Source organism: Tinamus guttatus, unplaced genomic scaffold (assembly GCF_059628265.1).
Source record: "Tinamus guttatus ecotype Peru unplaced genomic scaffold, ASM5962826v1 Tinamus_guttatus_pri_ptg000327l, whole genome shotgun sequence".
NCBI lineage: Eukaryota > Metazoa > Chordata > Aves > Tinamiformes > Tinamidae > Tinamus > Tinamus guttatus.
This window is the reverse complement of record NW_028288861.1, coordinates 8,279,922-8,305,661: the sequence shown is the minus strand read 5'-3', so window position 1 is coordinate 8,305,661 and position 25,740 is coordinate 8,279,922. Positions and strand designations below refer to the sequence as shown.

Genomic DNA, 25,740 nt, shown 5'->3' with positions numbered 1-25,740 from the left:
AGTAGCAGTTCTTCCCTTGTAAGGCTAGGGAACTGATAATGCAAGGCAAGTTGTTTACCCATATTGATGCATGTATTTAAAGGAAAAAAAAAAAAAAGGAATTTCTAAATCTGATACAGTGTTCTATGCTATAACTTTACTCCTGTTATACTACAGTCAGATCACCATGCTTAATGAGCAATTCTGCAGCAAAACATACGAGATGACTGAAGATGACGACTAAGCTTTATTCACAGACCGGCAGCAAATCTTTGCTGTTTATAAACGTCCATGGGTTGCATGTTCCCTTGTAAAAAGCACATTAATTCTCTGTGTAAATAGTTTCAGTATTCTTACAAAGCAAAGGGTCTTGAGAAAAATGGAACTGCTATAGGCAATGGTAATTTATACAAAATATTCTTTTAACAGTCAATTTTGCTCAAGAGGAAGCTGCTAAATTATGCAGCAGCTGATTTTTATTTATGTTTCATGTGTAACTGTGATGTGCTGAACATGAACAGTCCAATCTCAAGTTAAAACGACATGCATAGTCAAAGGTGAATGACCACCTGGGAGAGGTGGGGGCTGATTTTACTATTTACTTATCAGTGAAAGCCAGTAATTTTTTTTTTTAAGTTCAGTGCTGCGAGACTGTAACCCCAACAGCTGTGAACAGATGATGATTAAGATTTAAATCGGGATCAAATCCTGTTAGAGGCTATAGTGGTTTTCCACACAAAAAAAGCAATCACCGATTACTAACTTCTTGACGATTAACCAAGCACAATATTACCAGATACTCTCAGTTCTCCAGTAACAATGATCAATTTCTTACTTTTGCTCCATTTTTTTTTTCACTCTCTGAAGGACTAAAATTTGTGGAATCTGTTGTAAGTGGTAGCTTTGGCATCATTTTTGAGACCCACTTCCCATCATGCACCTACCTGCTAGACACTCAAGGGAACTGAAACAGAGAGCAAAGAGCACTGAATGATTTTAGGTACTACAGAAATGAAAGTGATCAGGCGTCAAAAGCAGGCAGGCAGAAAAACCAAACAACTGCAGCCTGTTCTGACAGTCTGCAACAGTATGTCTTTATAACCAAAATTCTGTTCTAAATTTGAAAATTGGTACTTTTTCTCTATTATCATAATAAAGTACAACTCTGTGTATTCACTGTCTATCTCTCTTTAATTGTATGTTCATCACAGAAAGAAACTGAGTGGGACTTTTTCCAAACTGTTAAAGACAGCAGACATTATCACCTTTGTTACATAGTATCCATTTTCATGCTCCAGAAATATTACTTACCCTAGAAAGGAAGTCTTACATTACCAAAAGTAGAGTCAAAACAAAAATCAGTTTTTAAAAAATGGTCAAGAAATACCAGCAAGCCATAACAATGGCAAGCCACAAGAACTCAGATTTAGTTATGGACAACTCATGATAAACTGAAAGCCATTCAGTACATACATAATAGAGCAGCTTCTTTGAGGTGAACTCACTTGATCTCCATAACAGTACAAAAGGTCTCTGATTTCCTAAAAATATGCACATAATAGTATACTTGCACACACACAAAAAGCAAATTTATTACCTTTTGTTTTAAAAACGTTGTGTTCAAAGAGTTTGTTTCTCTTATATTAAGTATGATACAAATTCAGATACTCTTCTCTTTTGCCAAGGACCTGTCATCATGCATCAGAAACTGAGAAATGTCAAACAAACTGAAACACATTAGAATGGTTAAAAAAAAAATCATTAGCATCATGGCTCTCCTGTAACTGCATAAATGATAAACACATCAATATTTGCTGATTAATCAGCCTAGAAATAATTTGCAATGTAATCACTCAGCAGAGCAACAAAAAAATAGAAAGAAGGAAATTCAAGACTTCATTTTCTTTCCATAAAAAAGATCAGCAGAAATATTTCATTCAACCAATAACACAACAATTATTTTCAGATGTAAACACCTTGCCTTGTTATGACACTGTCAACACAAGTTCTTTGCTTCAAAACCTGAAAGGACAAAAACCCCAAGACTTCATTGCCAACCTGTGATGCTGTGCAGAAGTGGTATGCCAACATATCTAAAGAATAGCACTTTTCATAGTGTGGACGGTTAATCTTTTTTTTTTTTTTTTTACAGCTGGACACATGTACTGGCAGAACTAATGGGTAGAACTTTTAGTCATTGTTGCTTCTTTTAACGATATTTCTCTGTGAGACAGTAGACTTGACTTATGAATATAATGAAATGCCCTGACAGGGAACAGTGTTGACTACAAGACATAGTGAGAAGAAAGTGAATTTTCTAGGCTCTCCAGAGAACTCTGTAGTACTTGTTTTCCCATTTAGCATTAAAAAAATGTTTCACATTCACTACTGCCTTGAGCATTTCAGTGCCATCCAACAAAATTTCTACTTAATGTAGCAATGGAAACCAAGACGCTAAGATGCAGAAACATAATCATGCCTGTTCTTCAAGAGGAGAGGGGTATCACTACTAAAGGCCAACAAAATCACAGGCCTTAATGCAGCTGACTACAAGAGGCAGAGCAAGTGATAAATCCAGAGGACAGGACACATTCTGGAATACGAGCACAGCACTCATCCAGGTGAGGACAGCTTTGAGCACTGTCAACATGTGAACACAGACCACATTTAAAACGTCAAACAAAAACCATGCTATATGGTCCACCAAGAAAACTGGGTTTATAGTGAAATTTATTGTTCTGCTTCCTAATACAATAAGCTACAAGGTACATACAGTATAAAACGAGAACGGCCACAAAGCAAAAGTGGTAGACAATCTGTGACAGTACAGTGGAGCTAACATCCTCTGTCTAATCCTTCCACTTTATCCTACAAACATCAGCTAAAACTACAGGCCCTCCCCTTCCCTCCCCTCCAAAAATATTAAAAAGGAAACTGTCTCTCTTATTTAGGAGCAGTGGGATCTTTTTTTGTTTTCTTTGAGGGCAATGGTTATCTGCCAATATCTCAAGAAAATTGCTGAAACTAAAGTAACAACAGAAACAAAAAACTGTGAAAGTGGGAGTGACATGACCCATGCAAGATGCTCATGACACCTTGGTTCACTTCTCCTCAGAGCAAATGGCCTGTAAAGAAAGGAAACGTTAGTTACACCAAATAAAACTGCAATTAAAATAGTCAGAGTTAAGATACAGTAAAAGCACAATGTGAACTAGACAAGACTAGGCACCCAGCTAAACTATCCCTGTACAAAGAATACATACTCTTTGTTAACAAGGTTTGGGGATCTTTCTCCTTTAATATTTAGATTCTATACAGGAGAGTATAGATTGTCATGTACCCAGATGACACCTAGTATACAAAGCTCCAAATGAAGGAATTTGTTTAGGAGAATTCTAACCATTATATGAATTGTATCCTAACCTCTTAACCCACTCCCTTCCCTCCCTGCCACAAATCCCCCAAACCCAAAGCCAAAAGCACACAAGATAGATAAATATTTACCTTAAAAGGCACAAAAAATCCATTTAACCACTTTTTCATATATACTTGGTGCGATTGAGAGCTCTCTCAGCCAGATGACCACTTTCATCTGTTATTTTCTCCCAATCTGTTTGTCCAACCACAAAACCAATCGCCCTTTTCCTGTCTGCATCTTTCTTTTCTTCTAGATCGGCCCACCGCACCTACGGAAAACACACTATCAGTGGGACAATCTCTTAAGAAACTATGATACGCTTCTAAGACTTTTGCAGGTGAGAAAAAAGGAATTTTAATTGGTACTCATTTTAATTCTGTCAGGTAAGTATAAACATTTTTTTTCTTTCTGAGAGATAAAGATGGAAACTATAGCAGTTACACTATTTTTAAATTTTTAATAGCCTGAGTGTTCTATGAAGGGGAAAAATGGAGTAGATGATTACATACTCCATTTCTGTGCTATAATTTTGAGAGTCAAAGTGTAATTGTCACTCTTCCTTCTCTGTTTAAAACAGCACTTTCTGCATGAAGAATGATCAAAGATTTATATATTGTTCACTGAAGTACAGTACTGTAGCAAAACTCAGAATTTTAGTCCTAAGTGAACTGAAACAGGAGGGCATATAACACATACTGAACTCCTGTCTTTATTTTCTATAAGACTTGTTTTTTGATTACACAATGTAAAAACCTAGAAGTAGATTATCAAGTTAGAGGACATCACTGCAAAGGATATTTTGGCAATGAATGAGTTAATGACGGCAGAATTTTATTCTCTAGTTTCTGTGATATATTTCTATTTTTTTTTCTAATACTAGTTCATGTTAAGTAACTTCATCCATTTGTTAACTTGCATCATTACAATTGCAGCCATTGCATGTGCAACTCTGCGATGAAGCAGACAGCTTGCATTCATCCTGTACCAGCAGCTACAGTCACTCCCTCATCCACGAACACCGATATCAAAGTGGGGAAGGGAGAAGGTGATGATGAAGGGCTACACTCTAGTTGAAACAAAGCTGGAACAGGCTTCTTCCTTGACATCCTGTTTACTCCCATTCACACAGATTTATTACTCATTTTTTGTCAGCATCACACTACCTGAATTTCCTCAGACATTCCTACTGATGAGCAATACCTGCTTTCTTCCTCCATCACTATTTCTACAAACATCTAGTATCTCCATTCCCTTCATGCTTACTCTCTAGTACTATCCAGGCTTTCTTGACAATACAAAGCAAAGATCAAACATAGATAATTAACTCAATTTATCAAAAAAATCAACAAGCATCAAAAATCAACAAATTGCATTTCCTAATTTTCCTTAACTAATGAATAGTTAAGCTATTCATTAAAAAAAGTGTTATACCATGAAGACCAAAGTTATTCGGATCAGTTTCATTTTAAATCTTAAGACCCAAATCCAGCTATAAGCTGTGTAAGCTTCACTTCTTAGAAGTTTTAATATGCAATAGCTGTAATATACCTAACAAAAGGTAGATTAATAAAATAGTATAATTTCTCAGAATCTGCATTCTATAATCATACTATCTCATCAGAGAACACAACATAAGAACAACACTCTCAGGTTCCTCTAAAGTGTGTCATTTGTGCATGGCACCTTCCTCAATTTCAAAATCATGCCATACATAGTTAATTTTTGTTATTTTTAATTTCACATTTCATTAATACATCACCTGTTTACCTCTGGATGACCCTGCTCTCAAAGAGTATTAATACAGAATATAATGGAATGGCAGAACTAAAGGAAGTGGGAATGAAATTCCTATATTCACAGGCACCAGGTGTCCTGATACAAACTCTTGCTCAGAGACTTTCAAACAGGTTATTTACAGACAGCAAGTCATTAGAAAATTTATTACCCTCTTCTTTCCAGGTTCAGAAGCACGTGTATCATAGTCATCTGGAAGCTGTAGATAATCTTCCATTCTGCTGGCAATTGCTTCCCAGTCACGCTTCCTTTTAGCGCCAGTCCGCAAACCATCCAGCTTGTCTGTGAACAAACACAGAGCCTCAGAGTTAAAGGAGATTTTTTTTTCTATTATTCTTACAAAAAAGGCAAGAGTGGTAATATTTTCAAAAGAATGAACACAACTCGTACATCCAGCTTGCCTTGGTAAGTGGAATGATGAGAGTTGAAAGAAACTAGAGAAGACTCAGCACCATTTTCAAGTTTTATTGATCTTTCACATTAACTCTGTGGCATTAACACTCCATCTTGTTTCTGTATGAGGGAGAAAAACTTGCTTTTCCTTGCTTTTCTGGATGTTCATACCATGTGGAGTCCGTCCTCAAGTACAACACAGCTATAAAAAGCTGTTTAAGGAACCACAAATGCAGCTGTTCTGTACTTTAACGCAATACTAATGCAGTAGCATTTCTTCCCAGAAATATTGTATCAAATGCAACATATCAGGGAATAAATGATGATCATATAATTAAAAGCACTGAAGACCAATTTTTGAGATACTCTTCTGCTTAGCAACTCCTCCCCGACCTGACCTCCCTTTCTTCCTCCATCCTCTTTTCCTCTTGCCCCACCAAAAAAGTCTTCCAGAACTGAAAAAAAAACTCAGAATCTTTCATTTCACGATGCCAAAGCTCAGTCACAAATATCTGAGAAGTTTGTCCAACAGTCATCATTTTCTTCTTTTACTTATTGAACTAATAAAGCACGAGGAGAAACAATTCCACTCCTAGGTTCTAAAATTTTGTTCCTCTTTGCATACTTATTTTTGGTGAAGAAACAGTATCTTCTTGAAATTAGGTAGCAAACTGCTTTTGCTAATGAGATGAAGTAATTATTCATCGTAAGATTAAGAACAATATGGCATGACAATGAAAACCAGCTTTACAATGCAGAATAAACTCTAGTGCTTCTGTAGTTGATTTATGCTAATATTTTTTAAAAAACAACAATTAAATAAATGCAGAGGGAATAGTAAGATCGTTAGGTACATTCTGTAAACCATTTCAACTGATGACAGTAACACTGACATAGTTAAATTTGCCCACAAAAGGCCTCTGAAACAACTAAATAAAAGGCAGCATATTTTCTGGAGAGCAGAAGAGGATGTTCAAAAGTATGCATTCAAAGAAACACAGTTCAGAGATGAGTTTTTTGCTTAATGTGCGAGAGAGAATAACAACAGAGATGTGAGGCAATGGTGATGCAGACATGCTAGTAATATCTAAACGCTGTAAAATAGTGAAGTCACTTCTCCTTATAGATTCTTAAAAATTTAAAGAGCCGTATCTCTGCCCCATTCTACTGGAACAGATACAGAGTTTTTCCTAGGAAAATGTATTAATCCCCTCCACCAAAATAACGTCATTGAAGAAAAATCACGCAAAAGTATTTGTATCTGTTATATGGTATCTTGTGCAAGACTCAGTTAAGGTTCTTCTTTTGTTCTAAGTTAATTCTGCCAAATTTGAAGCTCTATCTCCACAGAAAGACGTCACTTCCTCTAGAAGACAAAAGTCATGTACAGAATATCCTTCTGTTACTCCAGCATAACAGGTACTTGTACAGTTCTTCAGCATGACTCACAGACCGATCAATGAGACCATTCATAGCATAAGGGTTCCCAGAACACTTCACAGTTAGAGTGAGCTACAAACACACTGAGGAGCATTTAGGATCATGCAGAACCAAAAATTCAGGAGCTCTCTGCTGACAGTTATATACACCCAGACACATCCTTGCTGGAAGGCAGCATCTGATGTAACATGCTATGATACAAGTGCATCCATCTCATCACCAGCGTGGAAGAATTCACTCTCCCACTTCCTCTTGCACACAAGTCAAAATCATGCCAATAAATGTGTAACTCAAATATAAACAGGGAAGCTCAAGAGGCCTTTGGAGTATGAAAATACCCCCATGTCCCATTTTTAAACAGTTTGTTATCTCTGCATGGAATTTATTTTTCATGCTTATGTCCTTTTGTGCTTGAAGATGTATTGTCTTCCCAAAGAGATCTGCCTCCATCCACACTAACGTGGTACACATGCCATAGAGCAAACACACTCTAAGTGTACGTCAAAAGTCTAGCACAAAACATTATTTTCAAAGTGTTTTTTTTCCTCTCTGAAATGAGACAGTGTCATTTCGTAACCTTAGTGTTTGCGCATATTTATGGACTATCATCACTGTAAACCTATCACACAAATCATTTTACCATTTCAAAGTTAAAGACAATGAAGTAGCAGCTTTCTTGAAAATCCACAAAACTTAAATTCATCAACTCACCTTTAGAATTTTAATAATAAAAGCAACTTAAAGTGTCCACTGCTTTGCTTCTTCAAAAACAAAACACTGAACTAAATGAATCAAAATTTTGTACTTCTTATAAAAAAATAAACTATGATTTTAGTATAATGCTAATTGTATTATAGAGCCAATTTTACAATGGTATCAAAACTTCAGCTATGGCAGAGATCATTTCTCCATCCATAAAAGTTGTACAGCCTGGAATTAATCTTGACAGAGGGTATTGTGCTGAACACTTCAAATAAAGCCTGATTTTAGAAACATTAGTCTATTTCTGATAAATGTAAATAAAAGAACTTGTGTATAGTATGCACAGGCACAGACTGAAACAGGAGTGATTATATTTTAAATAGAAATGTGGCCATGCAGTCACAACACATAAGGAAATGATATACCAGCACATACACTCAGGGGAATGCACATTGCTGCCAAAGTAAATGGGAACTAGAGCAAGAGCTCTGAGGGACAGCGATTGTCCCAAGTCACCGTCGGAGCTAAAAACTCACAGCTTCCAGGTGTTCTATGGGGCATACTACAATCAGTAAAATCTTGCCTGTAACAATATCTACTCAAAAAAGTACAATAGGATTTAAATTACTTTTATACTGGATTTATATTACTTCTGTAAATGCATATCCTTTGGGAATGGAACAATAAACACAGTGGGCAAGCCAGGTCCCAGGAAATAACTCTACTTTGGAATGACAAATGCATATTAACAGTTTATATGCCATTCATGAAATAATATTAATTGGTCACCTATTGAAAGGGGCTGTAATTACCAAATGCAAAATCCTATTGTGATTATTCTTACTCACAGACTGCAAGTATTTATAATGCATACTTCCAGCTAAAAGGTGTTTGTCCTTGCAGAACATTTTTTGAAGAAACAATATTCATTACATTGAGATGTCAGGCTTTTTAAAAATGTGTATTCCATCACAATTTACTTTTAATCTGTAGTTCTATATATTTGGAAAAAAAAAAGGATTTTAGAGGGTAGTTATAATACAAATAAAACTTTAAATACAGATTTAATAATTTAATGAAAAGATCTTCTCAACACTTATATCTATAATGTGCAGAATGCTAACACTCAACTTGTTAATTGAGGTCTGATTGTTAAAAGATTATTGCAATAGCCTTGAAAGTAACTAACTCTAGCATTAAGACTGACAGTGCTGCACACTCTCCATTGTGTATTTATAATTTATAATAAAAATGCTTTCTAGGTCATGGATATGGGAAGAAACTCAGTGCCATTCTTTGCTTCTATTTGTTAGCAGTATTTTATCTCAAGACAGGGAAATTTGGAAAATTATCTGTAAATTTCCACATAAGCCACACAGGCCATGCAGCTAAGAACTGCACATAAAATGTAAATATTTTTAGAACATACTTTGGACTCTTGTGAGATTTGTAAAATACATGGGATGTCTTTAAAATGTTCACGCTAGATAGTGGAAGGTATTTGCTCCTGTTAATCAGGATTCGAAGAAAAGTCAAGGTTATTTGGAATGCAAGACAATACATCAGATATTTACATTCTTTAACACTACAGTTTTCTAGTACTATCATCTCCTGTATAAACAAAAATGACAAGCTAAGATATCAGAGTAATTACCTCTAATTTGTCAGACAAATCCTCAGTGAGTTCTGTCTTTAATTGCCTAGTTGCTTGATATGCCTGATCCCCTGAGCACAAGGCTCCTCTGGCAGTACAAGCTATCGCAGGTGTCAAGAAGTCCAGATACTTCATAAACATTTAAATGACTTAAAAGAGCACAGCAGCAGAAGAGGTGGTGCAGCTAAGTGGTCAACAGCAGGTAATTAAGGGCTCTTTTACATAAGCCAGAACTTCTGGTGCTATTCCTATTGTGCAACCGTGATTTTGGTTATTGGAAAGCAGTGATACACAGGGCTGTGTTACACATGCAGGAGTAAAGGAGTTAAGACATGCCGCGTCGCATTCAGATATATTTGTTATATAACCTAAAAGTGACAGAAATAATAATCTTATACAGATTCTGTTACGCATCTTGAACTAGTTCCATAACTGTTCACTAACAAACATACATAGTGACTGGAAACTCCTTGTACACATGTACACACTCCATCATGGCTCTGGTGCCTGCATTTCCATCAAAAGTTGCTTTTGACTTTGATGGTATCACCTATGTATCATGCAGCCAAAGCAATAAACAGAACAGAATAGTAACAAAAATAGTCTCCTCACACTCATTTTGTAAATCCATTTTTTGTCCTACTAAAAGAATCCTAGGACTCTCCCAGAATTTTGAAAAGCACAACAAATTGTAACTTTTCAATATCTAAGTTACTGAAAAGAAACACAAAGACAAATTGTTCAGAACCTACTTCAAAGTATGGCTTTTTTTTTCTTGTACGTCTTGGAGAACAAGAAATACCTTCAATACAATTCCCTATTGTGCTCATCTTCAGTAACATAAGACGTTATTGAAGATTTAGGTATAAAAAAATGTATGCAGTATGAATAAGAATGCAATGTAATGTAAGTCAATTCTTGGCCTTTTACAACAGAGAGGAGATGAATAAAGAATAGAAATATGACGTTTTAAAAATCTGAGACAAAATTATTTCCTAAAACTTACAGAAGAACAATTAATGAGTATACCACACAGTGATGGTCAGAAAGATCGGAATTCCCTTGCTTCTGCAGAATACAGAAATTGCCATTTTGTAGAAACGCTTTTATAGTTTCAGATACATGTGTATGAGATTAGTACATTTGTTTTTCGTAAGGAGGTACAGTAGAAATGTCAATTCAAGCTCTGCAAATATCATCAGATACCAACTGTAAGAAACAGGAAAAAAAATAAATACCCACCTAGCTTTGCCTCAGAAGTGTCCATCTCCCATTTGCTTTTCGGAATGTAACCCTAAATCATACACAGAGAGAAGCTCGGAGGATTAGAGAGAGACACACATGCATATCACTTTTGAATTGGAAACAGCATTAAAATGGGAGCTTAAAATATTTCTTTTTGTAAGGAACAGTTCTTGTTATCAGATGAAGGAAACAAGTTACTCAGTAATTCACAACTTCTATATCCACTTCCCATTCAGTGGGAAGCCCTTGCACATCACTACAAGAGAAGTGCTCTTTGCAAACACAGAGCTCCAGACTGAGCCAAACATGAAAGCAATGGCACTGAAACTGTGTGCACAGTTACTAGATTGCACTATCCCAGGTGGTACAGTTACGCAACACAAATTATCAGACATTATTCAATGCTTATATGTACAAATGTAAAGATTATGTTAGTCACATATTTTTAAGAGTGTATTTCCAGAACAATTTAGTACACACAAGTTTCATTTAACTACCCTCTTAAATGAACTTACTAAATTTTTGTATACGTGGTTAAGTCTAGAACTAAACAAAATTATTTTTCTAGCTTAAATAAGAGTTAGTATCTGCTGAATCAGTGTGATTTAAACATTACTGTTCATTTTAGAATTATCTTTTTACTATAGTTCAAACGACGATTCTTTCTAAACATTTGAAATAATCTATCATCATGCATTTTATATATAACATCTTTAGTGAATTTATTCATTGCACACAAAAATAAAGATCTTAAATTCGGTAAGAAAATAATTATTTTAGATATTTTCTTGTAACCTTTTTATTCTATAATCTTGAAGAAGTAGATCCTTACAAAGCAATCACTTATAACTAACTTCAGTTGAAATTTGGCATGAAACTACTTGTTCGTCTGCAGTCAAATGAAAAGTCCAATACAATGAACCTGAACCCCCATGAGATTCAAAGCCATCAATTATGAATGATTTTTAACAGAGAAAAGACCTACTCTAAGAATGCAAAAAGAAAACACACTTCATTTGGAGAGCTTTACTACACTAAATGTTCTGCTCTCCTTAGAGACTACCTCCACTGTAGTTAACATATACTTCTATCAATAAATGCTAAGACTTACTAAATCTGCAATTCTGTAATCTGTATTCCGTATAATTCTAAATCTGTAATCTGTATTCCAGCGAGTCACACTGCTTTTGCTTATATTCAGCATTGCTCTTCCAATTATTTTTCTATCACACATATTTGAGACTATCACAGACTAAAATATTTATTATATTTTAAATCAAGCATGTATTTAATATGAACTAAGACAGTTTGCACTGCAATATTTCATTGTAATGAATATATGTTTCATATATTATACTTTTAAACCAAGCTACATAAAAATTAAACCACAGCTAGAAGTCTGTATTGTACAAACTGATGTGCGGCACACTGGTGAGAACACTAAGTGAAATGCATCAATAATTCATACCATCAAGCACAGAAAAGAAAGAATTGTCAGAACACTACAAACAAGCCTATAGGAGTTGATAATAGCAACAAAAGAGTGACTTTGATGGTGTGAAATTCCCTACTGCGTGCTGAATCTGTATTAATATCCCAGTAAGAAAAGGTTCAGGGTAAGAAAAGGTTCAGACTTAATGCCTTGGTTCAAGACAGCTGGATTTTTCAAGGACATTTCCTAGAAGGCAGGAGCTTCAGACCTCTCTTTTTCCACGTGATTAAGAGAAGCACAGCAAAACGAAGCAACAGATACCAAATACAGTGTACTATTCCACCTTCCTGTCTGACATAATTCTCTCTGAAATTAGCCACATGACTGAATAGCAGAAATTATATACAGCAGACATTTCTATTTTTCACCTCTTGCAAATCGGAATAGAAACCATTTTTATATGTAGATTTACATGTAGATTACTTTTAGTTACTAACAATGTGTTTCATTTTCTTCGCCAAGCTTTCTCCTTGACTTGTTTTATGTGCTGAACGTTAGGATCCTCCCCACACCCATAAAAACACACATACACACACACACATACATGCACATGTTTCTCTCAAAAGCTAAAGACACAACTTTCTATTTTAGATATAATTCATTTTCAGGAAATAAAAATCTAGCAGCCATATTCTTGTAAATATGGATGTATCTTTAAAGTGTCCTTATTACACTTCATACAGTATTGTACTCTGCCAAAGAATAATTTAGTGAAGAGAATAAAAGAGTCATATTAGAGGGAAAAAAAAAAAGTTTACTAAAAATCTACTCTTCCCATGATTTATTTTTTATTCTGTATTTCAACTCTTTTCTATACTGCTACTCACGAGGAAGAGTAAACTTTTATCAAGAAAATGGACTTAGTTTATCTCAGAAGTTTTTGGTTACTTCTTGTTGATCAGAATTTAACTGCTTGATTGTGGGCGCCAGGGCTTGACATGTCTAACACAATCAAGCACTGACCAGCTTGCAGCTCCAACACACACCAAAAAGTTAAATTAGGAAGACTTTGTGGACCCTTAAATATACATCTGAAAAATCTAGACCTCAGGGCAATTCTCTAACCCTCATTTATCCAAAAGAACTAACCCCTCAACTTTGAAATAGCTAATGACAACCAAATTAGGCAGGCTTGCCAAAAAAATCATGTTTCTTCATAACTGTTGCCATGATGTGTGACAGTTGAGAACATTTCTTTAGACACATGGAATGAAATAAGCTAAAGGAACCTTTGTCCATTCTTCCCATCCCTCCACTTGGTGTGATCTTAGACATCCTGATATTTTTACCTGCTGCTTTCCATGTTCCACTTCTATATAATCTGAAAAAAGAGCTAGGTATTGCAATTTATAGATGCGTTCAAGAGGCATGTTTGCCATGTTCCACTAAAAAGCTGTTTGTGGAATATATTCATAGATAATTAAAAAAAATCAGATTATCTTCTGAAACATCATTTTTCTTAGAAATGTGTAAGAAACAAATGACTAGATATGTGTATATTAACATCATACTGCTAGGAATGGCAGTGGATTGAATTTATAAAATTGAGACTCTCCTCAGACATACTAACAAACATTTTGTTAGAGATGGTTGATGTGTCTCCTACCAGTTCACTCTCTTCTTCCTCTGTTGTATCCTTCTTGGCTTCTTCTTTCTGGTCTTCAATATTTGCATCAAAATCCTCCATCTCCACCTATTCCAAAGTACAAAGACAGACATATGCTGTACTACTCGACTAATAAGTATTATCTTTTTTTAATCACAGAGTAAGCAGAAGATTCCAAGCTCAAACAGAAAAGGAAAATGGAATGACAGGGCTCATTCAGATATGTGCAATGATGCATCATGTATGAATATAGGAGCCATTTTTGCTTCCTTCAGAAGCAGGATCTCTTTTTGTTAAAATAAGAAATTGTGTGGGAGAGTAGCAATATTTTATTCTCCTCCTTCACATGCATTTTTTGCATTACCAATGTCTGTAACAGTATGACACTCCCCTTGCTTCACACGCAATTACACTTCAAAACTTATGTCCTCTGATATCGTGCATGTATTATAGAATACTTAAAACTCCCAAGGCCTGGAAAATTCTACATACTTTCATTAGTAAAACCTTGATGCATACATTAAACACAAATCTACATCTCCCCAAGTCTTCTTCAGAGCCGATCCTTTTGATCTTCTCTCTAAAATTACTAATTTTCAATACAAATAATCAGTAGATTAAGAGATAATCTGCTGACTTCATGACAAACTTGCAAAAGTCAACTGTTTTTCTACTTTAACAGGAGACCAGCTTCTATGGCCACAGCACAGAAAATGTTTATGTTCTGACATTAACATGCAGCTCTATTACATCCATGACACATATATGATCTACAGATTAGTCTATTGCCAGAGCTCCAGAAATGTCTGTCAAAGGAAAGGCAACAATATAGCAAGCTAACATATCAAGGTGTACAGAATAATGGATTAAAAAGGTTGCACACTTTTATATCTTCAGTTACATGCTGTTTATCTATTCCTTCATTCTCTGAAGCAAGTCTAGATTTCTAAAAGTAGGGTCCCAGAGGAATTAATGCTTAAATAAATGACTATTTTCTAATTATGATAAAAAAATTAATCGACTATTTTCCAGTTGTGATTCAAATAAGCCAGTAATCTGGGTCCTAAGTTTCCTGAGAGTAAAAATACTCTTTTTCCTAGTACTCAAAAGTTGAAAAGAACACAGAAGCTTCAACTCTTCCTCCAAGAGAAATAAGCATTGACTCCAAAAAATGCAACTAAAAAAAAAATTAATGCGAATCTGTGTTTGGGTAATTGATATTAGAACATTCATGTTTTTCAGAAGTCTGGCTTTGTATAGTGCCAAATATAGGACAGCAACATAGGACACACACAGGACAGTAATATAGAACAATCCTCTACTTATTTTTTTCAGTATAATCACACCTACATAGTTGATTATCTCAACAAGCACAGAGAGACTCACCTCTTCAATAGCAGCATCTTGCAATAGAGAACGAATGTCCAGACGCATCATGTGACGCGGTGCTGCCTCCCAGTGATCAGACATCTAATAAAAAAATACAAAAATAAAGCATCTCCAAAGACATAACAGATCTATGGACTGTTGGGTTTCTGGTCATGAATGAGATGCAACTGGACTTGAGAAAAGTCATTTCAATCAATCCCATGAAATTGCTATCAGCTCTTCTTAAAAGAAAAGTGTAAGCATCACGTTGTCTAAAGAGGATGAGCACTTTCCTACAACGGCAATCCTGAAAGTACAAGGAAACCTAACATTAATCCTATGACTCCAGACGTAAATGATTACCCTGTTAATTTCCTTTAACTTGCGTCCATGAATATTCCTCTTGGAACAGGTCTGGTTATCTGCACTCATTTCAGCTAAGTATACCTAGAAAGAGAAACACAATTATTAAATCTATTCTAAATCTATTTTAGAACCATTTTTCTATCTGCTGATATTCTCTGCAGTTGAACATTTTGAGATTAATATATTTCTAATTGTAGACAACAGTATTTTTCTTGAATACGGGAAGGACTATGTTTAAGTTTAGAAATACTATCATATGTCTTCTTGGTTCCATTACCTCAAAACCCTTAGTTTTTGCTGCACTCCAAAACTGTTCAAAATGTCGCACTCTGTCGTTGATAGCGTCAAGGATAATGAAGGGGAAAAAACCATCATCCAAGGTTTTTTTGAAAGTTTTGAACATACTGGTACGATAGGTCTCTTCCATTTCAGCTTCATACTCATACTCCATCACCTGAATCAAGGAAAAAGAGTTAAGAAAGATGACATATATTAAAATGCCGACATATAAATACCTTCAAGGAGGGAGTGAGTAGGGTGGGGCCAGCTTCTTTTCAGTGGTGGTCAGCAACAGGACTAGAGGAAACGGCCGCAAACTGAAGCACCAAAGTTCCACAGGAATTTAAGGAAAAATTTCTTAACAGTGAGGGTGACAAAGCACTGGAACAGGTTGCCAAGAGAGGCTGTGGAATCTCCTTCTCTGGAGATCTTGAAAACCTGCTTGGACGTAGTCCTGTGCCACGTGCTCTAGGTGACCCTGCGTGTGCAGGGGGGTTGGACTAGATGGTCTCTAGAGGTCCCTTGCAACCTCAATGATTCTATGATTCAATTACTGAATGTCATGAGCCCAAAGTATATTGGTATGAGAAAAACCATCCACCAAGTCATTTTTAAAGAACCTGCACAGTCTGCCCATAAATTAATTTAACTTGTTCTGGAAACAACCTTTGCATACTTTCAAAGCAATAGGTTGAAATTTTTAATTGCCACTGTGTTGTTCCAGAATATCTTGAGAAATAAGCAAGACAAGCAACGTAAAAGTACCTTCTTTTTCACTTTTTTCCCTGTATCTGGGTCTCTCTCTTCTTTTTCTACTTCAGTGATGAAATAGTCATCCAGACTGAGCACTCTTGGTGCAGGTCCTCCACACTCTACTTCCTTATCCTGGGAAGAATGCAAAACAAACAAATAACATATACTCTTCCACTCTTGCATACCTGTATAAATTCTATTCTGCTACAAAGGATCCCCAAAATACCTGTAGCACAGAGCAGTTAACCTGCTCTGTAATCAAAACAAGAAAGTAGCATTCCTAATACTTGCAACTAGTGAAGAGGATTCACATGTCACATGGAGATATGGAACATGAAATAACCACAGGCTGAAATTCCAGGTCTTCATCTTGTTTCTTCAAAAAGTTTAACTTAATTTCTTATTTTGCATATTGGACAATCAGATAGGAAATATAAGAAGCAGCAAGCACAAAAGGAAAGCACCACTACAGAGTGAACAACTGGTTACATACCCTGATGAGTTTTGCTACATGTGTCTTTCCACTGCCAGGCAACCCCCGCATAATGATTACAATCTGAAACAAAGATCATATAAGAGAAAGTAAGAGCACGTGCTGCACATACCACATATTTTAAAGGAACTCTAATGCAAAAAGAAAAAAAAAATCTTTTAGAAAATCATCTGCTCTGAGCTCACAATTTTTGCATATCACAAAGCCAGCTCCATGCCTCACTCACTGCCTGTTTTACAAACCAGGCTGTGATGAACAGCAGTAGTTCCACAGAAGTAATAACAGTACATGATGTTAATCATCTCGGCAACTAAAAATGTTTCAGATAAAATTCACTGTACAAATTTTGTTTAAATATTTCACAGCCTGAATCTTGTTCATTCTTGAATCTTGAATCTTCAGATCTTGAATCTTGAATCTTCGCCTACGGCGAAGGCAAACCCTCAGACTCTCTGTAAAACCAAATGTTTCCTCTGATACATTAAAAACCTAAACTGAAGTTCTCAGAAGCACATAAAATATACAAATACTACCAACTAAAAAGGATTTCATCCTAGCATTTCTAGAGGGTTTACTACTCCTATGGACTCCTTATAGATACGCAACAAAACTCTAGGCATTAAGCAAAGGAATGAGCAGACTTTCCAGTGCTATCCCAAATGCAGACCTTCCCAATACCCTACACAAACAAGAATGTTATCTAAATACAGACCCTGTAGAAACCGACTGCTGGGCTCAGAATGCATACTCACTCTCTCTGGCCTACTGTCACGTCCTGGTGGCTTCAAAATATCATCTACATTTTTAGATTCTGGCTTTCTTTCCACTCGTGGAGCAGGTGGTGGCTGGCGGGGCATTGATGGAGCAGAAATAGGAATCCTTTCCTCAGGGTAATTTCTGCGATCACCTTCAAATTTCAGTGATTAGACAGAAGAGTTTTCTTAGTTCAAGTAAAATAAGAAATTTAAGACACTCAGCATCTGTCAAGGTTTTTTAAACAAATGCTCAATATTTTAGGAGAGATTCATGGATGTTTCCCTGAAACAATTCAAAGTTCTAATTCTGGAACAACCGCAAATCAAAGACTTTTTTTTTTTTTTCTTTTTTAGCAGAATATCTATTTGTTTCTTTCCTGATCTCATCACTATGGAGAAACAGAAAACTGCATGGCACTACTCAAATAAAATTTCCTGAATGTTATACTCTAAAAGAAATACTGCAATTGAACCAATCTCCTCCTAAGTCCATCCATGAGTCCATATTTTTCATAATATGACTTCTGGACTGAGAAACCATACCTCCAAACATGGAAGGCCCATGCTCATATGCTGGACGGTCTGTCTTTCGTTCATATGGTGGTCTTTCAAAACCACCTCTCCTGGAAGAGGGATGATCTTTCTTGTCACGGTAAGACTGAGTCCTCGTAGGTGTAGTAGGAAGAACCCTGCCAAAAGAGTATTCCGGGTATTTCTAGGATTCCAGAGATAAAGACCATGTGCCTCACAGTCAAAACCGATAGTCTGATAACCAGTACAGCTTGAATCAGACTGATTTTAACAGTATTCCAAGACCACATACCTGTCATCTCGAGGATGACGCTCTTTTTCAAATCTCTCTCGTTCATAGTCCACTGAACCGCGGTCTCTGTGCAATTCCCGCTCTCTCTTGAAATCCCGGTGATCTGTGTTTAAATTACCTTGACGTTCAAAATACGGCTCGCGATCCCTTTCTCTGTTGTAACGATCACGCTGGTTGGGGTGGTCTGACAGGAGAACCCCACAGAAAACAAAACTAGTAAAACACATCCTGAACATTTTAACTTCTTTAAAGGAAAAAATAACAAACAGGAGTGCAGGAAAATATACAGAAATATATGACACAGGGCAAGAATAACTTTAGTTGGCCACTGAATCACTTTCCAAGCTGTAACAGACAACCGTATCATGAAATTCTACTTAAAACTATCACACTGCATTTTTAAAAAGGTGAAGTCATTACTCACAGTACTTCTCTTAACCATATCATGTGTTATCTTTATAGGCTTCTGAATTCTGTCTTTAAAAAGTTACTTATTTTAAAATACACTTTTAGTGCCTGCCAACTTCTCTTAAGAGCTACCTAGCTGTCTGAGAGCTAGTCAAGCACTCCTTACCTTTTTGAAATGTTTGCCTCTCTGGCAGAGGTTCTGGACGCAGAGTCACCCTCTCCCCATATGGGATCTGTTCCACTTTACTGGTGGTTATATCTGTTTAAAAATAATTGGAAAAATTAAGGAGTCTTAAATTATCCCTTTTCCATCTCCTTTGCTCTGTCATGAAAAGCAATCGCTCAATGGATTTTAAATTAACTGAAATACTTACCAAAAATTATCATACTGGATAATGCCAAATGGTCATACATTAACACAGAACACTGTGGTATCAGAAGTCTGAAGTGGGTCTGTGTGTCCACAAGTATCCATACCATTTTATCCAAAATGGTGAAGTTCTATTCTTAAAAGGACTCCAGGTAGCATGCACAGTTAGATTATAAATGCTAAAAGGCTATGAATGTTTCAGTAACCCACAGAACTAATATTAACTGAAATGCTCCCTTAGATTCCTAGTAGTCACATTTTTTTCTAGCAGTTTTCAGTAAAATATCTACTTAATTGCATTGATACAGCTTTAATTCACATTATGGCATTTTACAGAGAGAAGAAAGCTCTCTAAACAGCAGTGCACAATACAAGAATTTCTTTATGACATGACTCTTGTTAAGTACTGTAAGAATGAAAGAAATGTATTCCATCAAAAAGTTAATGTTAAATTTTACCCTTGATAACACTCTTGAACATTAAATACCTGTTTAAGGTGCATGTTCTTCAGAACTGGAACTCTGTCTCCCTCCCTGTTTGGAGGGTCTCCCATACACATTAGGCAGTATATAAATAACAGCAACAGTATTCACAGTCTGTTTTATGTTACTATTTTGTACCTAATAACTATAACAATCCAAAGAGCTTTTAAACAGAGATATTTCCATATACTGCTATAAATGGAGTAAGAGAAACTATCAATATAAATCTAAATATGCAGAAGTGATCACCTTAACCAATGTTTATTAGAAGCAGATGTGGCTATACACCATTCAGTCCACATGAAACAGCTCATTTTCACAGCTTTGAAGCGAACATTAAACTCAAGGCTGGGGAAATCAAAGAGAGCTTTTTGACTCCTTAAAATCGAGTTGCTTAGCATTAGATCATGAGGTATACAGCTCGCAGGCTACAGCATGCTTTGGGTGGCACACTAGGAAGCAGCAATCACATCTAACTTGCTCTCTATTACAGATCAATAAATACATTCTGATACTCACCCCGCCCGTGGCCATAATCCACGGTTTGCTGAATTACAGGTGCTTTAGGAACTGGTGGAATAACTGGAGGAAGTGATCCTGGTACACCTGATGGAACAGAGGTGTGAACAGCAGGTACTTTCACAGGAGAGGATACTGGTGGAGGCATCATTGATTCTTGCTTACATAATTCATACTCCATATTTGTTCCTTTATCCTCATTTGTGTCCCAGAGTCCATGGAAGGAATCCTCATCCCAGCGTTCCTGTTCCACAGCAGAAGGTGATGGTTTTAAAGACTGACCATTACTTGGGGTTGTAGTTGGAGCAGAAACTGGAGTATATGGCCTTGTCACAGGTGTAGTTGGCCTTGTCAGTGGGGCAGTTGTTCTTGTCACAGGGGTGGGCTGTCTGAACAACACGGGAGGCTTTATAATAACAGCAGGAGAAGGTTTAATAGCTTGGGCTTCTACTGGTGTCTCTGAAGATAGGTGAGAAGAAACCTAGATGCAGAAAGCACTTTAGATATAGATATGTAAACTAACTTTCTCTCTTCCTATGTAAGAAAGCAGTGGCAATCTGTAACTGTAGTTAGCTCTTCCTAGTACCTCCATCAAGGTACTACAATTAGGAGGACCTATTCCAAGAACTGGCAGCCTGAATTAAGTGATGATTATTCACTAAATGAAAGCCCAAATACTATTTTCTCCTTCAAAACAACCTTATCAACCTGAGCTCTCAAGACCTATCTCAGTTCAAAAGTGTCTACTGTTTGATTCCCGAAGACTCCTGCTGCCTGTGAGGACGCTGAAAAGGCCCAAAAGCAGGACAGCTTGGGGAGACACAAAAGGATGGAGGGGGCCATCTTCTTTCCGGAAGTCACCAGAAAAATTACCCAGAGACCACTATCACCTGGAAGCTCTTTAATGAAATCCGCATCAGACCAGTGTAAGCAATGCGCAGGTGCTGCCCACTAAAGAAAAATACTCCTTCATAAATTAAACCACTTCAGGGAACCTTAAACCACTTCAGGGAACCCCAACTACTGTGTCACAAGAATCCCTCTGGCAACATAGCAGATCCCAAGTTACAGGCAGCTGCCTGTATATTAGCAGCATCTAACAAAATTGGAGAATACCTGCAGATACAAGACAGACCTCGTCACAGCAGCGTGCCAAAGTCCTGGCAGAAATGTGAAGGCAGGAATCCCAAGAAAGATAATAGATGTTTGAATACAGCTAGGCCAATGGGTGATATAGTCCGACATAGAATACCAAAGCTGGGGAATAAAATCACTTCCTAAGGGAAGTAGCAGTTCTTGACAGCAAACCTATTTCATTATTTTACTTTATAGGCACTCTAAACAAGGAAGAGCTCAACTAGGCAAAACTAAGAGTCATCCACTTCATTCACTGCATGCCATTTCTCTGGAGGGAAGGACAAACAAAGCCTGTAAATATCAGGGGCAGGCATCTATAAGACTAAATTTTTCAGTAACACTGGAGTTAAGATGTGATGAAGAATACTTAAGACTGCGCACCAATTCAGAAATCTCCTCCAACACACATTTAACAAAATGGCTTATTCCTTTGAGCAGGGATTTATAAATGTGAGTAAAGATGATAGCACAAGTTCTGCTGGTAGCCCAAGTTCTGATCAGGTATGGTTTATCAAAATCCAAATGTGAGGAGCTGAGATAAGACCCTAGAGGTAGGCAGTAGAGGAATACCTTGCATCGCAACAGAAGAGGAAATCCTGGAGGCACACAAACACAAGCCTCCATGCACTTCATGATATTCCAGAGGGCAACTAGAATTCCCAGTAAAGGCAGCAACAAGCAAAGGTTAATGCACTCTCGGTGGAAATATGTGAGTTTCTGATAGAACTGTAAAGACCTCAACTTTCTTGTTTAAGCTGTTAAAGGAGAAGAGCGCTTTTAGATTAAAGGGAGAAAAGCAGAGCAACCTTGTATTCAAGCACAATATCAGAATCTAGTTAGGTGGGGAGTGGGAGGGTCTTCTCATGTGCCATATGACCCTGTTTTGGAACCCTGTTTTGATGCACTTGTGCATCACCCTACCTCTGTGATCTCATGAGCCACTGCTCCTAGTAGGTCCTACTCAGAGGACATGGAAGACTGAATGAATAACAAAGGCTGTGGAAAATCTAAAGAAAGCATGAAGTTACTTTTTCTCATCAAAAGACTGATGAGGTTGAAAGTAATGCTAAAGAGTTATTCCATGGGGAAGTTTGACCCTCAGAAATTCTGCTTTCATGACATGTACAGCAAGTATCTCTTGGAAAGTCTGCAAGGATTTCTGGAGCAGAGGGAAAGCATGACTTCTGGCCCTTATCTTACAGCTTCAGCAAGCAGGCTAAGCACAGAGTTGCAGCCCTAAGGCCAGTATATGACTGGTTTGATAAGATTTTCTTTTAGTACTCACTCCATACAGAGATGCCTCAGAGAATATGGAAGGAACTGGAATTTAGATTTCTTTCTTCTAGTAATGGAAGTTTCTTCAAGAGACCAGTCACTATTTTCCTTAAGCACAATTCTTCAAGATAGCTCAGGGATGCCACTAAGTAGTTCATCTGCAAACTGATGATTTCTGAAACCCAACTTACAGACTTCACCAAAAGTCATTTTCAGAAGTGAGGTAGCTGTCCTCACTTATCATATGATTTAACACATCTGTTACACCTGCCTGGAGGATGCTCTACATTCCAGCAATGAAAACAGCAGCAGTGCTATCAGGATTAGAAAACTAGCCATTCTCATAACACAGGGTCTGAAGCAGACCAGGGAGAATAAAGCCATAGAGCAACAACCCAAAGAAAAAGCCGCAGAGTTCAGGAGGGTGTTGTCATCCGAGAGCTAAAGCTTAGGACAATATGAGGAAGTTTTTAAGGACTGAAAATGATTAATAGTGAGACAACAAAAAGAAAAGAGTCTGACATATGTTTGTGGTTTATCAAAGCACAGTTCTGTGAAATTTGACTAAGTTCTAAGTAGGATCTTAGGATCTTAGTCACTTTGCTTAGTTTCATTCTTTGGAGTTGGAAAGTATCAAAGTGCAGAATGGATCTGAGATACACATTAACAGTGATGCTGCCCATGTTATTAATTTAATATAAGAATAAATTACCTGAAAGGCACCTGGCCTTGTGCTCGTGTTCTGTGATCGAGGAGAGTCCTGTGTTGAAAGGTCAGGGTCAAACTCTTTCAACTTCTGTAGCTGTTCTTTTTGCTCTCTGAACAGGAACCACAAGGAAGCGTTATCAGTGTGTAGCTTAAATGAAAGCTCAAAAGATTAAGGAGATCAATATTCACAGTGAAAACAACATAGTGCAGTAGTGTTTAGGGCCAAGTCCAAGCAAGAAAAAATAATTAGCCAGTCTCTATATGGTCACCACAATGATTCAGAAATGTCCAGGGTTTGTACCCACCTAACCATGGAGGTATTTAAAAACACTAGCTGTCTTGTTTGTCAATCATAAAATTTCTTTGAAACATTTAGCTCTCCTGCTGTGCTTGGCCAGAGCCACTCCACTCTGACGTGAAAGAGCAAAGCTGGACTTCTGCTTCTGCCCAAACCCTCTGCAGTCCTGAAGGCCAATGGGGATGTGTGCCTATGTGCTCTCTCACTGACTTGATCTGGGTTACATGCTGACAATAGCGACACCAACAAAGCACACCACAGGACTCTGACATTTTAAACCAAAGCACTGGCATTATCTTTTGTTTAACATACTATTTAATATACTGTACACAGTCTTTGAAGCAGAGAGCAAGACCAGCACTGAATAATAAAACCACCAGATTACGAAATTCTGCACAATATTCTTCCCTTCCTTTTACTTCTTTGTTCCATTAGTTACTGTTACTATCTCTCTGTTCAGATTAATTGTGTATATTGAAGCAGTGTCTAAAGAAAACTAAGAAGGGGAGCCTGCGTACGGGGCACACCAGAGATCTCCACAACCAGCAGTGCATCTGCCCAGTGCTTAGCACAGAGGAAACTCAGCTCACAGACAGGAATCCCAAGTGCCCCCTTAGCACAAAAGGCAAACAATGAAACTGTGAACAGTATTCCACATGGTCTTCCGAACACCTGCCTCCCCGTGGAGGGACGGATCCAGAACTCACCATGCAGCTCAGAGTATGCTGCAAAAATACAGTAAAAGCAAAGGCAGATGAGGATGTTACAGTAGTTATGTACTGGGTTACTGATATAACTCTTGACGTCAAAAACACTCTAAGCAGTTTCCTTACTTTCAAGTTGTTCCTACCATTCAGACAGGGTCAGCCGCTTACAAGGATCTGGTAAGAAGTGTTAGTTTAACCATTTAAAAGACTGCTCTGCTCACATTAAATTTAAAATTGGAGAAAAATTATTCAGTAATCTTGTGTATATTTCCTCTTTTTACATATATAGATACACACACATTATATATAGTATATATAATATATACATTATTAGGTTCTATGTTTGAATATTTCAGCTCTTAATAAATGATGCACTTAGGCAGTGATTCCCAAACTACAATCCACTTTGTTGTGTTGGCTTGCAGTCAATCGCATTAAACAGTAAAAAACATGCCTGGCAACCTAGGGACTTATGAGAAAGTCAGAAAGTTGAAAATGATCCGTTTATCCAAGGCATTTGACAAATATTGCTTTATAACACAAGTTTTGCTGTTATTAACACTTGCCGAATCAACCTAATTACAGAAATGAATTAAATTCTTCTGAATAACTTATCTCCTAAAGTTACTTTTCTTACACTTCTGTGTGCAACTAAGACCTTCCATATGGTACAGATGGTTAGCTTTCTTACTTGTCTGAAAACAAAATTTTCAGTAAGATTGGAAAATGCATCTTTTCATATGGCTAAATATAACACCAATTGTAAACATTCACTGTAATAAACCATTACTTTAGCATAAGTACTTTGCCTGTGAAGTTGAAATCCTGTCTTTTCTAGTTACCAATTCTTAGCTATCTCTCAATAACTAATCAAGAGGTTCAACCATACAAACCTCTGTCTCTGGGGTGCTTCCTCTCTTCTTTACAATCTCCCCTGAAATATCTCATTTAGTGAAAATAGAGCAATAAATTTATCTTTCCAGTTTTCTTATGAACACATTGAGTGCACCTATACCCATGCAACAAAAGTGATGAAAACACCTGGTTAGAAAGAATGTGTTATTTTCCTTCCTATATTCCCCACTTTACTGAGCTTCAGGACACTGTTGATTTTTTTTCGTATGTGAAATTTAATGAAACAAGAGAATACCTATAAATGTGTTACCTATGCATGTGTATAATGCTCTTTGAGAAAGGCATGAAGAGAACATACTCAACAGTTAAAAAGAGATGATGAGAATCTCAAAGGTAGCTCAATCGTGATAAGACCTTGAAA

At 36.9% G+C, this 25,740-nt stretch overlaps 1 protein-coding gene across 4 annotated transcripts in view; it reads right to left on the bottom strand.

The window, feature by feature from the left end:
- Positions 1–2,692: 2,692 nt before the first annotated feature.
- YLPM1 (YLP motif containing 1) overlaps positions 2,693–25,740 on the bottom strand; it is a 37,299-nt gene continuing 14,251 nt past the window's right edge. Inside the window, exons 6-22 of one of the 4 annotated variants that reach the window (XM_088529228.1) lie at positions 23,464–23,569; positions 20,505–20,583; positions 20,340–20,426; positions 19,135–19,227; positions 18,561–18,744; positions 18,281–18,426; positions 17,735–17,889; positions 16,983–17,045; positions 16,502–16,621; positions 15,735–15,911; positions 15,455–15,538; positions 15,110–15,193; positions 13,724–13,810; positions 10,623–10,674; positions 5,343–5,473; positions 3,484–3,665; positions 2,693–3,104 (exon numbers count right to left, since the gene is read on the bottom strand). In XM_088529228.1, coding sequence (XP_088385354.1) covers positions 3,519–3,665; positions 5,343–5,473; positions 10,623–10,674; positions 13,724–13,810; positions 15,110–15,193; positions 15,455–15,538; positions 15,735–15,911; positions 16,502–16,621; positions 16,983–17,045; positions 17,735–17,889; positions 18,281–18,426; positions 18,561–18,744; positions 19,135–19,227; positions 20,340–20,426; positions 20,505–20,583; positions 23,464–23,569 — 1,795 coding nt within the window. In that variant the 3' untranslated portion in view covers positions 2,693–3,104; positions 3,484–3,518. Of the gene's footprint in view, positions 3,105–3,483; positions 3,666–5,342; positions 5,474–6,739; positions 6,951–10,622; positions 10,675–13,723; positions 13,811–15,109; positions 15,194–15,454; positions 15,539–15,734; positions 15,912–16,501; positions 16,622–16,982; positions 17,046–17,734; positions 17,890–18,280; positions 18,427–18,560; positions 18,745–19,134; positions 19,228–20,339; positions 20,584–23,463; positions 23,570–25,740 lie in introns of those variants that run through there. The other 3 variants (XM_088529227.1, XM_088529229.1, XM_088529230.1) reach the window with 3 other exon arrangements.